At 28.5% G+C, this 13,960-nt stretch overlaps 1 protein-coding gene across 7 annotated transcripts in view; it reads right to left on the minus strand.

The window, feature by feature from the left end:
- LOC107443779 (THAP domain-containing protein 7) overlaps positions 1-13,960 on the minus strand; it is an 84,268-nt gene that overhangs the window by 42,289 nt on the left and 28,019 nt on the right. The window contains exon 1 of one of the 7 annotated variants that reach the window (XM_043048348.2): positions 2,187-2,532. The exons of 5 other annotated variants lie outside the window; for them this stretch is intronic. In XM_043048348.2, the coding sequence (XP_042904282.1) occupies positions 2,187-2,348 (162 nt within the window). In that variant the 5' untranslated portion in view covers positions 2,349-2,532. Of the gene's footprint in view, positions 1-2,186; positions 2,533-13,960 lie in introns of those variants that run through there. One more of the 7 variants, XM_071185486.1, reaches the window with a different exon arrangement.

Below are 13,960 nucleotides of genomic sequence, written 5' to 3' on the forward strand. Positions count from 1 at the left end.
GCAGTGGCACTTAACCTTAAAAAACATCAGTGTAGGGTATACCGGGCAGTGGCACTTGACCTTAAAAAAACATCAGTGTAGGGTATACAGGGCAAATGTATGCCGGGCAGTGGCACTTAACCTTAAAAAACATCAGTGTAGGGTATACCGGGGCAGTGGCACTTAACCTTAAAAAACATCAGTGTAGGGTATACCGGGCAGTGGCACTCCGAGCAGTGGCACTTAACCTTAAAAAACATCAGTGTAGGGTATACCGGGCAGTGGCACTTGACCTTAAAAAAACATCAGTGTAGGGTATACCGGGCAGTGGCACTGAACCTCAAAAAAACATCAGTGTAGGGTATGCCGGGCAGATGTATACCGGGCAGTGGCACTGAACCTCAAAAAAACATCAGTGTAGGGTATACCGGTCAAATGTATACCGGGCAGTGGCACTTGACCTTAAACATCAGTGTAGGGTATACCGGGCAAATGTATACCGGGCAGTGGCACTGAACCTCAAAAAAAACATCAGTGTATGGTATACCGGGCAATGGCACTTGACCTTAAAAATACATCAGTGTAGGATATACCGGGCAATGGCACTTAACCAGACCTAGTATGACTAGACCTTTGATGAATGTCCTAAATGTATTCTAGGTCTAGTGCCACTTTTGCTATAGCTTAAATATTTAAAAAAAATTAAACAAAGCAATGGAATAAATGCAATGGAAGCAAAGTTATGGAATCAATTTTAAACTGTTAACGAAATTATTGCTTTAAAATTTAAAAATAATAATAAAAAAAACAGATAAGAGTAATTGAAGTAGTTGCTTTATACAGCGCATGTGCGGAAAAATTTTTTTAAAAAAATTATCCAGGTGCATCTAAAAGTGGATGAATATCCCAAGACACCAACATATTTGCTCTAATTAACAAATAATATCACGAAAAATATGAAACAAATGAATAAATTAATGCTCTAATTAACAAATAATATCACGAAAAATATGAAACAAATGAATAAATTAATTATAAAGTTTCGAACCGTTTAATAGCGAAATCGATGAATTCTGGTTTGTTCTGTATACTGTACGATTAGTTCTAGATAAATATTTTCTTAAAAACTCTAACTCGAATCCTAACAAATTTCTTTTGCATTCTTAATTTTACAGTAATATATGAAATATATAAAATCAGAAAGTATGAAGAAACTAAGAGTTTAAATGAAAATTAGATTATCTCTTTAAAACAATGCAAATTCAGTTGAAAAAGATTTAATATGTTACACTAGTTTACTTTTAATTATGGCTACAAAAGCTCAACTATTTAAAGGCTAAAAAATCTATTTTTAAAGATTTTTTTTAAGAGAATATGTTCAGATGCAATTTAATTTGCTGTACCCCTAATTAGAAAAAAAAAACGAAACATATTTACTCTACATAATTAATAAATAACATCATAAAAGTTTGAAACAAATTAATAAATAAATTATGGGGTTTTGAAGAATTTAACAAAAAAATAGATGAGTTTTGGTTTGTTCAAAAAATAATAAATCTGTCTTTAAAAAATTTTATTTTAATTCAGATTATTAAGTATTAAAATTTTTTTTTTGCACTTTCAATTTTACAATAATAAATGAAATATTTAAAATAATAAAATGTAAAAAACAATATTGGTACTTTAAATTTAATGCATGAGATAAAACAGTCAATAATTGGTAAATAGGAGTTTTGAAAGTTTTAATAACAAAATAGATGAGTTCTGGTTTGTTCAATAAGTAATAAATATTTCTTTTAAAAAAATCTTACTCGAATTCTAACTATTAAGTGAAACAAATTTCTTTTGCACTTTCAACTTTTCATTAATATATGAAATATTTAAAACAAGAAAAGATGAAAAAACTAAGAGTTCAAATAAGAATTAGATTACTTTATTAAAACATACCAATTTTAAATTTATTCAGTTGGAAAAGATTTAATATGTTACACTAGCTCTTTACTCTGGCAACAAAAACTGAACTATTTAAATGTTATTAATACCTATTTTTAACGATTTCTTAAGGAGAAATATATTTATATACAATTGAATTTGCTGCAACTATAATTTGAAAGGGGGGGGGGAAAGAGACCATATTTGCTCTACATAAGTAATAAATAATACCATGGAAAATTTGAAACAAATGAATAAATAAATTTTAAACTTACCTCACATAACCTGCTGTTTTCATTTGGATCCCAATTAGCTCTGCCAATTCTAAGCAGCCATATTTTTCTCCGTGCTTCATTCCGAGCTCCGACAGGCAAACGATATAATTTATATCCATGTTTAGTATTATTCGTACAACCAAATGCGCAACAGCCGGTCATTATTAATTTAACGATATGTATCAAATGAAATAAAGAAAAGCGATAATAGAAAACAGATCGATAGCGCGTTGTCACCTCACCATCCAAACTTTTACCCAAAATGGCGACTGTTTAACCATGTGATCGAAGACAGCCAATCTAAATCGAAAACGGCTGTGAGAGGTCACGGGAGAAAAAGATTGTCATTCTTTTGAGTTAGATCAAAGGGCTTTCTATGAGGGCTTTAGGAGGTAGTATGTGTGTGGAGCGAGGCTGATTTCGTATCTCTTTCTGCAACAAAGAATAAAATCTTGGTTTTAGTGTAATCTAACATAGCTGTTCCCAAACAGTGTTCCACGAAACCCAAGGGGTTCCGAGAGTTAACTTGTTCAATGAATGATTTTTAAAATCTCTATTTATAATTAGATAGAATTAATAATGCATTATTTATTTAATATTTCGGACCTCTTTAAAGTAAAATGCCAATGAAAAAATTTAAAATAATATTTGTCAAATAACAATATCTTGAATGGCTGCTAATTATGAAAAACTGCTTTAGTATATCATATCGTGCTATTCAAATAAAAATAAAATAACTAAATTCGTTATAAAGAAATATGTTACCTTGGTAAACATTTTCAACGTTTATAGTAGTTCTTTTAGCTTTCATTTCAACGAAAACCATAATTCGGTTTATTTATTTTATTTTCAATTTACGTGTTAACATCAGAAACAAATTTAAAACTAAATTAGATACAACTCTAGCAGTGCGGATTCAACTGTTGGGTATAAAACCTAATTTAAGACCACTAATGAACAAAACAATGAAAAAATTCCATTTTATAAATTTTTTCTAAATAAAGTAGTCTTTAATTGGTTAATACGCTCACAATTTTTCTTATTTACTTCATTTTACACCGTTTTTCTATACTTTATTATTTACCAAGTCAGGGTTCCGGCGAAAAAATTTTTTTATCATTTAATGTTCCATAGCCAAAAAAATCTGGAAAGCCCTAATGCATACCTGCCAATTCTTCCGGATTTTCTGGAAGATTTTATTTTCGTATTTAAAGTGGTAGTAAGAAAATACTATTTTTTCTTTTATAAACTTAATTTTTAGATGATTTTGATCACCACTATTCTTACAAAAATTAAGCACATATATTAATATGCGTTACTATCCTGGTTGTCAACTTAAGTTTTCTCAAATACTACGTATTTGTTTGCTTAAAATTGAAGTTTTAATTCCATTTTAATACCACTGGAAAAAATGAAAATGGGAAGGATTAAAAGTTGGCAGGTATGCTAATGTAACGCACGACTCCCTTTACTGAGATCTTTCCATTATAACGACCGATGCATGGAGTCATGCATACTAATCATTCCACAGATGCGATGTTATTTTAATACCCAGTAGAACATCCGAACTAAATTGTTCATTCCAATATAGCGAACAATTTTCCTTCATTCTAGAAAAATCATTTTAAAAAAGTGCTAAACATTTTTTATCAAACATTTATAATCGATGGATAGCAAAAGTCTACAGAAAATGATCTATATGAAAGAAGAAAAAGTGACAGGACCACTTATTATTATTCTAGGTGGTCCTGGGGGTAATCTAGGGTCAAAAAGATTATGATTTTCGTTGTTGGTCGTTATTGAGAAATAGAAGTGTATATTGCATATTCGTGAGGAAAACGTACTCTCAATTCATGACCTTAGTAAACATCTTTACAAAAAGTTCAATGAGTTCATCAATGATTTTTTTTTAAAACTGAATTTACTTTTGCCAAGAAACAGAAAAATAACTTAAAAATTAAACAACTTTTCTAAAAGTGATTCATTTGGGGAATGAATTTTTTTATTTACGCAGATGAAAAACATTAAAATCAAGAAATAAATCTCGATTTTAGCATTATTTTATAAACCAAAACAATGATGTAATGGATAAATTTTTCGAACGGTTAAATAATGGATAACAAATGCTTTCCATTTCTGGAAGAAGAAAAATCGCAGAATTTTCTCGGTACTTAAAATTGCACCATTTTACCACTTGCATGGTAGCGTTAGATAGAAATGTGTAAAACGTAACTTAACAGTTATGAATTACTGTTACATACTCATAACAGAAAATAGGTTATTATTCATTAAAAAGCATTCATAAGTATGCAGGAAGAATCTATTCTATTTTATAACCAGAGTTGCACGGCCAACACAATTCTAGAGTTCACAACTATCGATGTCCAACTTCATAGCCTAGTAATTTTGAATCCAACCCAGAAGACAAATGAACTCCGGGATCAAGCAATGGGACAAACTAGTCTTTGAGGAGAACTTTTTGATGGAACTAACCCACATTTGCGATACTTAAAGAAGTAACCCACGAAAACCTCCCATGGTTAGCCCAACGGCAAAGGGACCACTGAAGATATTTCACGTCTGTACATTGGTTAGTGTGAACCGGGAGCAGAATCCAACCCGGTCCTACCCATATCACCGCTTTAATTCGAACCTGGTTCATCTAGAATCGCTCTATTCTTTGAGCAACCCGAAAGAACCTATAAAAACATTGACGAAAGCAAAGTGTTTGTCAATGTCTTGGTTGGAGTATGTGATCCTTTAATGTTCATATTTAGTGTTTGTCACATTTCAATATCAAAATAATTAAAAGTCATGGCTATGAATTTAAACATTAGGAAATAAATTTACTTATTTTTATTTTAAATATCAATACTAATTATAACACCTGTTTACATATAAAAAAAATTTTTTTTAAAGCAGTTTCATATTATCACTTATCGGTTTGTCAAAGCGAAATTAGCTCCTTATGAACCAGCATCCAATATATTGACCTCCTTTTGAACTAGCTTCCAATATATTTGGCAGCGTTTAGTGCAATTTTATCACTTATAAAATTATATGTCATATTTTTATTTCTGTTTGTATGCCTTGAAAAAGAGATTCTCAATGTAAAAATGCAGCAAAATTTGCACTCTTCGTTGAAGTTTCAATTGGGTATACTATAGCCTACGTCACAAGTTGTGTTATTCCTACTAAATTTAACCCATGAACGGCATTTTCTGCGAGCCTAACTTCAAGCCACAAATAAACAAACGAAGTGTTTGATCGTTTAAATAGCTGCTTGCCAGATTTTATTGCATTATAAAGAAAAGTAATTGATATTCGATTTTTGATTAATAATTGATTTATGTGGATAGTGGCATTTATGTGGATAGTGGCATAGAATTTAGCATTGCGTCATGGTAAATGTTATTCCTACTAAGTGGAAGTAGTTGTGTTTTTTTTATATTATACCCAATTACAATGAAAAATTATAAGAAAAGTGCGAAATTTGATTCAAGTCACTTTTTGTAAACTTTTATGGAATTTAAATATATTTAGTATAAATCTAGTATAAATATATATCTAGTATATTTTTGCTTCGTCGAGTAAAATATGAAGAAATAAAACTATAAAAATGTCCTAAAGTACGAAAAAAAAAATGTTAATTTATCAGTTTATGCAATAATTAAAAATAAACAATTATGTTTAATTGTTTGAATTTTAAAAGAACACATTTTATTGCATTAATGTATTTACTTTTTTCTAAGATAAAGTCTCATTTTCTGTCATTATTTAAAGCTCAGGTCACAGGAAAATATTCCAGTGGTATCTATGAAATTAATATTAACAAATGAAAAAAATTAAACAAAATGAATAAAATTAAAAAAACTCAACAAAAGATTTTTATTTTCGAAATCCTTGATTTTGACAATAAATGTAAAATTCGCGTTTGCATTATTCATAGCTTAACAATGAATGATTCAAACTAACCAAGAAACTCCCTTAGTAACAAGCTTTTACCAAGAAAATAAGAATCAGAATTAGATCTAGAAAGCTTTGGTAAAAACCAGTTTGCCAGCAAATGTGTTTTTTAATATTATTGTTAAGTTTTCTGATATACTCGTATCCTCCCCTTCTACTCTTTAAAAAAGTACAGCTTGTCATTTTCGATAGGCCTATTATCTTGTTCCAAACGATAACTTCCCATCAGACTTTTTTTTCTTCTATTTTTTATTTATTCCGCTAGGATATTATAAACAAGTCGATAATCACATGCACGCAAGTTGTTAGAAAATTATTGTTTGAACATTTTATTGAATTTTTTAGGTTTCAGAAGAATTTTTTTTTCTTCTAATACAGTGCTATTAGATTGAAAATTTGAAACATACATTCAAAATTCTAATTCACTGCAGATTGATCTAGTGATCGGATTTTCATGTACTAGAACTCAATCTTAATAGTTCGAGAGGGTGTCCTCAAATGTGCTAATTTATAAAAGTAGACGATATTTTAATTTACGAAATCGGACGTAAAAACAAACTCTTTCTAAATAAACTCTTTTTTTTCGACGAATAACCATCCTAAATATAGGAGGCAGCCTAAATCTGGGAAATATGGTCCCAATAGTTTGTTCAAAGGAGGGCTCAAAATAATGTTATGTTATTAATGTTATTTTTATTTTTACTTTTTGCGTATATAGTAAATTAATGAAAAATTTCGTGTTTTGTCATATAAAATGACATTCTTTATAATGATATAAAAATTTGTATATCTTGCAATTCAAGATTTTTTCGACTCTTATAATTATTTCCACATTTAAAATAATAAAAATTTAAAAAAAATTATCTTTAAAGCGAAATTATTTTCGGATAAAGGAATTTCATAACAGCACGCAAAATTTTTTCAGCTCGATTAAAAAGTTCTCGGGATATTGCGAAATTAGCAAAAAGTAAAAACAACTTTAAGGGATCCAAACTTTCAACCGTTACAGGACATCTGATTCGCAGTTTTTACATTTTTTTAAAAACTATATTTTACTGTAAATTTTGAAATTAAGTTACAGTAAAAAGTAATGGCTCTCTGAGTTTTAACCGTGGGACTCCAGGAATTTTTTTTTTCTGCAGTGCTTTCTTAATCAAAATTTTTAACTTCATTTACTGACAAATCACTCAAACTCAACAAATCAAAAAGCCAATTTCCCTATTTTATCTCTAATTTCAAAGCAAACGAGAAACTTAAAATCTAATATATATAATTCTCTTACGTGGCTCCCAAATTTTGGCTGTATTTCTTTTCCGCCGGTGGCAACGTTTGCTTTGTTTTGTTTCCGTTACTATTTCTCTTACACGGCGAATCGACCACTGATTGCCGCAAAAAATGTCACATGCCAAATCTAGATGAGGTGGCTCAACATATAGCGATACTTTTATTGATTTTGAGGTGGCTCAACATTGTCGATAGATCTCTATTTTAGTATTTTGTCGAAAGCTCTTTTTTTATATATTACGAATTTATTTGACGATTTTTGATTTAATAACAACAACAAATAGTCAATAATTTTAAACTCACTTTTTTTGGCCTCAACTTCGGAGGGAACTTCTGTATTTTTGAAAAACAATAAAGTAGGAACTGCAGTTTTCGTTTTCGTTAGCCAAGTGCCCCCAAACTTTTCTGTTTCAAAAGAACTTGGCACAAAATGCTTCGAGCAAATTTTTGAATGTTTTTTTAGTTTAAAGTTTTTAGAACACAGATTCAACCATAGTTTTCTCCTATTTTCATCCTTAGGAAAACTGCAACAAAAATTATAAATTTGTTTGCTTTTTTCGTCTAGCAAAAGTTTAAAAAAAGCCTGTAATAGAAAACTAATCACAAAAGTTATTTAATAAATCTTTAAAAATCGATTCTTAATTCGATATTCACTGAATTAATGAATAAAAAAAGGAGTAATTTTCGTTATTTTATTAATATCTGTGCGTTAAAATATCTGTCCCTACGTAATAAAATAACAATGATCGAAAAAAAAAGTTAATTGCAAAATTCCTTATAAATGTAGGACTTGATGCAAAATAATGATAAGCCACATTTTCAAATTGCTCAGGCGAACACTTATGGAAAAACTTACGGATTCCCAAGTAGGCAATAAGATAATTATGTGTATCGTGGCTGTTATCAAGAAGAAATCCCAGAAATTTATAAAGTAGCTATTTAGAAACAATACTAAGAAGCAGTCTGATATAAAAATGTCAACATTGGAAAAATTTTGCTTGAGACTACACTGCCTTAAATATTTCATTTGATGATTTTGAAATTTTGAGTCAAAAAAAGGTTAAGGGGTTAAATTTGGTGAAAATTTGCATTGGATATAGCATACACATTTTGTAGATTCGATTAACATAAAAATATTCTACGCTTGTAGCCATGGTAAATTATAAAAAGAAAAATTTAGAGATAAAAGAACAAATAATAATAGGAATAAATAATTGCAGGAAAAGAACAAATACTTGCAGGTTGCATAAAAATGAAAAATACAGTCAGGTTAAAAATATCATAAATTTTTAAAAATTAAAAGAGAAAGAAAAATAAATTATAGTTCACCCCTCTCAGATTAACAACGATTGGTACCATTAATCTTCATTAAAAAAGGAATGGCTGACGTTTAAAAAATAATTTCATAATGTCTGATATTAATATTATTGTTTCTGTTTTTTAAAAAAAGTTATAGTTCTAGACATAAAATTACGAATTTTGTAGGAACTATTCACAAAATATAAATATTCATAGGAAGTTTTATAAAAGTTTCTGTTGTACTACTTCAGCAAGATTAAGAGAACTATTATGTGTAATATAACTTCTCGAATCCATAAAAGTTATACTATGCATCACGAGTTCATAAATAAAAATAATAAATATACAAACTATGGATCATAGTTTGTATATATACTCCAGTAATTTTACATGTATTTATTTTCAAAATTTAATTATTAGAAAAAAAATGAAAAAGAAATCGAAAATGGCGCGAATTGATAAGCCTTAAACATAGATTTAAAAAAAAAAGATGATAATTAAAAACAATTGCTTATTTATTTATTTTTTTAATAAGAAAAAATAAACATAAATCAATACCTGTGAAATGTTAGAGAACCGCCAGAGATAAACGTCTGCTTGCAGCCAATGGCAGAACAATTCATAGGCATTCTAAATATCTATGTTAATAAACAGACTTTAAAGAACTGCCAAATCGATACAAGAAGTTGCGTTTCTTAAAAGTTGAAAACGATTCCAAAAGATGAAGAAAAAAAAGCGTCATTTATAAAATCGTCTGCTCAGAATTTTTTTTTTATTTTTCTTACTTGAATAATTATTTTTAAGTTAGTACTAACACACTTTCTTGGCCTAGCAGCATAAGTTTGCAAGTTCTGCTAAATTTAAAAGAACAATTTAAATACTTTAAAAGCAGAAACAGTTTCAATGAGATTTTAAAATTCACAAAATATCAAACCATTTAAGATTGTTCTTTGATACCACTGTCGCCATTTGAACTATTATACAATTAACTGTAACTGTTGAAAGTTAGTAACAGTTAATAATGACTGTTAGGTAACGTTTCGCTTATTTTTAACCAGTGCCCTCTTTGTTAATTATGGAAATGGCGAAAAATAAGATAATATATAAAAGGAAAGTCACAGTTTTGTAAAAATAAAAATCGTTTGTGAAATAACTTTTCAATGGCTAAAAATTACTTTCATCCAAAGATGCATTGGTTAGGATCAGAAAAATTATGAAAAAATGTTAATTACAATAAGAAAATATCAATTAGTTTTTAATCGAAATAACAAACGTTTTGATATCGTTAATTTGTTATGCGCAAATTAGCATGGTAAGGTAATTTAAACATGGTACTATTATTTTTATTGATTCTCATTTTCCAAACTTATATTTCTTATAGAAAGACCAAACAAACAATAAGGGAAGAAAAGTGCTAAGACTCATTTTTAAAACATTTCTAAACTTGTTTCGAATAAAAATTAAAAAGCTGGAACGAGAGAACACCGAAAAGAACAAAAAAAAAGTTTCTGTTTCTTGAGAACAGATCGAATTATATAAAATTCCATTTTTTTTTTCTTTTAGCATTATTGCATAAAATTTGAGGAACGTAAAAGTTATAATGTATAATTCTCAAAAACCTTTTTTTTTTTTTTTTGAAAATTTTGCTACCAGTATGTTAGATTAAGTTGAATTTTCACAACAATTATCTGTCTCATTCGTTGAGATAGGTCTCAGACATATGAGTAGATACTGTTGCAGATTCTCTCCATAAATTCTGCTACCTGGGTGATTGGTATCATTAAAGTGATTCGAATAAAGCTTAGATTTGTGTAGATAGTGTTGCAGATTCACTCCATAAATTCTGCTACCTGGGTGATTGGTATCATTAAAGTGATTCAAATAAAGCTTAAATTTGTGTAGATAGCGTTGCAGATTCACTCCATAAATTCTGTTACCTAGGTGATTGGTATCATTAAAGTGATTCGAATAAAGCAAATTAATGTACTGGTGTCAGTACAGTGATTCAAATCAAGTGAATAATTTACTTAAGCAATAGGTATCAATGTGATTCGAATCAAGTGAATAATACTTAAGCAATTGGTATCAAAGTGATTCGAATCAAATAAATAAGTTTACTTGAGTAATTCGTATTATACGAATTACCTTCATTGGGTAATTTGAAACACCAAATATACGAATGAATTTATGTAGATGATGAAAAGAATTAAAGTTGAGAGAATGTTGAATCATATTTACTCGTTTACTTTGATTAAAAGCATTAGAGTTGTCAATGTCTATAGAGACTTGCAAATTTAGTTTTGTTCGAAACCAACAGAATTCGAAATTTGGGTTAAAAATTGTGCAACAGATTTGTGCCTCTAATTTGAATTAATTTATTCGAATTAATTCTAGTTATAGCATTAAATCTGCACCAAATGACTAACTGTGTGACTCGATACTTGTATACGTAGGGGAAGAAAAGAAAAAAAACTCATAAACCATTTCTAACTCACTCATGAGTGTCAATCATATATCTGGTATGAAACGCGATTGTTTTATAAGAATTCGAGAGATAAGGTGTGGCATAGGGATGGCAAGAAAAAAATTCTTTCAAAGCTTGATAAGATAGAAAAGAAAGTCACAACATCCTTCAGGGATACATATTCTGGGTTTTGAAATCGGCGTAACACTTGAAATCGCGCTAACCATCTGGTGCAAAAGAAAAAAGCATCCGGGATAATTTATTGGGAATTAGCACGTCATGTCAGTTTTGGTAGAGAAACTACTAATTCTATATGTTGAAATTATGTCTCTACTTACAGTCAAAAAATATCAATCTAAAAACGTATAAGTTTTAAGTAATAAGGGGTCAAAGTTCATGTATTCTCGAAAACCGAAATTCGATTTCAGAAAATTGCCAGAAATAATCGTCAATATAGACATTTTTTTTTTATAACTTAAATATTAATAATAATTTACGTCACAAAAAAGAATTCGATCAGATATTAAATTGATGTTAAAGTTATGCATATCAATAAAAAAAACGTCACTGTTATTTTCTAAAAATCAGAAGAAAAATAAATTTTAATAAAAAAAAACTTTTGATACTATTTGTTTATTACTTTTGTCAGTATTCAATTTATTTAACAATTTTTTAGAATAAAGAATAAATTATTTTTAATTAAAAGAACATTAATGTAGAGTTTTATAAGACAAGAGCCAAACACAAATATTACAGAGATGCCAACTGCTCCGGACCCGCTAAATTAATTAAAAAAACGGTAAATAACTACAAAGTAAATTTTGCAAATATTTGACTATTTTTGCTTGCTTTTTAAAAGGTATAGCATGACGTACTAAGTACTGTAAAGTGGTGAATTATATAAAGTCAAAGAATTATTTAGAAATAGTGGTGGATAAAAATCTACTAAATTGAATTTATTACACCGAGAATCACAATTGATAAACTACCACTTTAAAATATATATTTTCTATCCGGAGCAAGTTGGCATCATGGCATCTCTGATATTATTACATACTCAAAGTAAAGAAATTACAGGAGGTTTTCGTTACTTTTACAAGATACTAATATCAAACTTAGATTAAATTAGAACCATACTTAGTTTTAAATTAATTAAATCCTCCTTGGTTTTAAATTGATGTTAATATTACATCAATAAAAAGTAAAAAGTTAACGTCACTTTGTAATTTTCAAAAATTGAGAGAAATTTTTTTTGTACTAAAAAACCACTTTTCATATTTTTTAATTATTACTTTTGTCATTATCCAACTTATTTCGTAATTCTTCAAATAAACAATAAATGGGAAACTGGTATACTACGCCAAACACAAACGTTAACACCAACACGAAGTAACGAAATCAGACTTCCTTTTTCCTTTCACTTATTAGTTTAAAACTAGCATGAGGCAAACGTAAAAGGATATAAAAATCTTGAAGGACCCTAAAAAGAAACGGAAAAAAAAGAAGAAAAAAAAGAGTCAAATAAGAAGAACAAAAATTTTTGAAAGAAAAAGGAATGCGAATGTGTGACGATTTTGTATTTAAAACTGGAAAGAAAAATATCTATATACTTTTAAAAGTGATGAAAGCATATAAATTCTTTTAAAATAAGTTAATAATAAGTTTTAAAAAAATATGTAGGATGAAGAAAAAATAATAAAGCAATGCACCCATATATTGCTAACACTTCAATACAACCCAGAACCCAATAATTATTTATGAATAACTTTTTAATAAAATTAAAAACAAATACATACTATGAGAAAAGTGATTGCTACAAATTAAGCTGTTATCTGTTGGATACCAGTCTTTTCGTCCAACAGCCTTAGCCCAAACTGCTCGTCGTATAGGGTTCTTAGGGAACTTAAACATCTTAATACTTGACAATAAATTAGTTCTTCTTCGCATAGAACAACCAGGAACTGAACAAGTACCACCATTTTTAAAATTTGTCGGCATTTTTAAGAGAAAAATAACAATACAGACAGCTTAATTTTATTTGCGAACGCAAGGGAAGAAAAGATGTCCTTTCAACCTTTAGCGGAAGTTATTTTCACCACATTAAGTCCTGCCATCTTCCGTCGAAAATATTTACTACTAAAATCAATAGTGCAAAACGGGAGATATTTGAAGAGAGCGTTGCTTGCTTACACACTAAAAGAAACGATTACAAAGAAAGGGATGAAGAATTTTTTTGACTTTTTTTTTCAGCCTTTATACTATTCCAACATATTGGATTTTATCAACAACACAAAAATAAACTACTTTAAATAAAATATTTGCTCTTCAAAATTTTAAATGCATTTCTTTTTTTACGGTTGTTGTTCTTTTCCATCATAAATTTATATTAATGAATGCCTCAAATATCGGAATACACATATTTTAATAGATTTACTTTATTTTCACTTTTATTGTTTTAATAATTTTTAGTATTTATATATTAATTACAATTAATAAGTAAAAGAGAAAAAACTATATAATTTAATTAACTATATAATTTAAAACTAAAAATTTCCTAACTTATTTTCAAATGGTAATAGCAAAGAAACTAATGTGAATGGAAAGTATAAACAATTTTATTTAAAAAGAAAATGTTTTAAAAAATTCTTGTATTTAAGTATAATATTTTAAGTTAATCAGAAATTTTGAAAATCGATTTTTTAAATTTGATAACTTAAAAAAAAAAAGTAAACACAGGTTATACTGAAGATTTTTAAGCTAC

This window comes from Parasteatoda tepidariorum, chromosome 9, assembly GCF_043381705.1.
Source record: "Parasteatoda tepidariorum isolate YZ-2023 chromosome 9, CAS_Ptep_4.0, whole genome shotgun sequence".
Classification (NCBI taxonomy): Eukaryota; Metazoa; Arthropoda; class Arachnida; order Araneae; family Theridiidae; genus Parasteatoda; species Parasteatoda tepidariorum.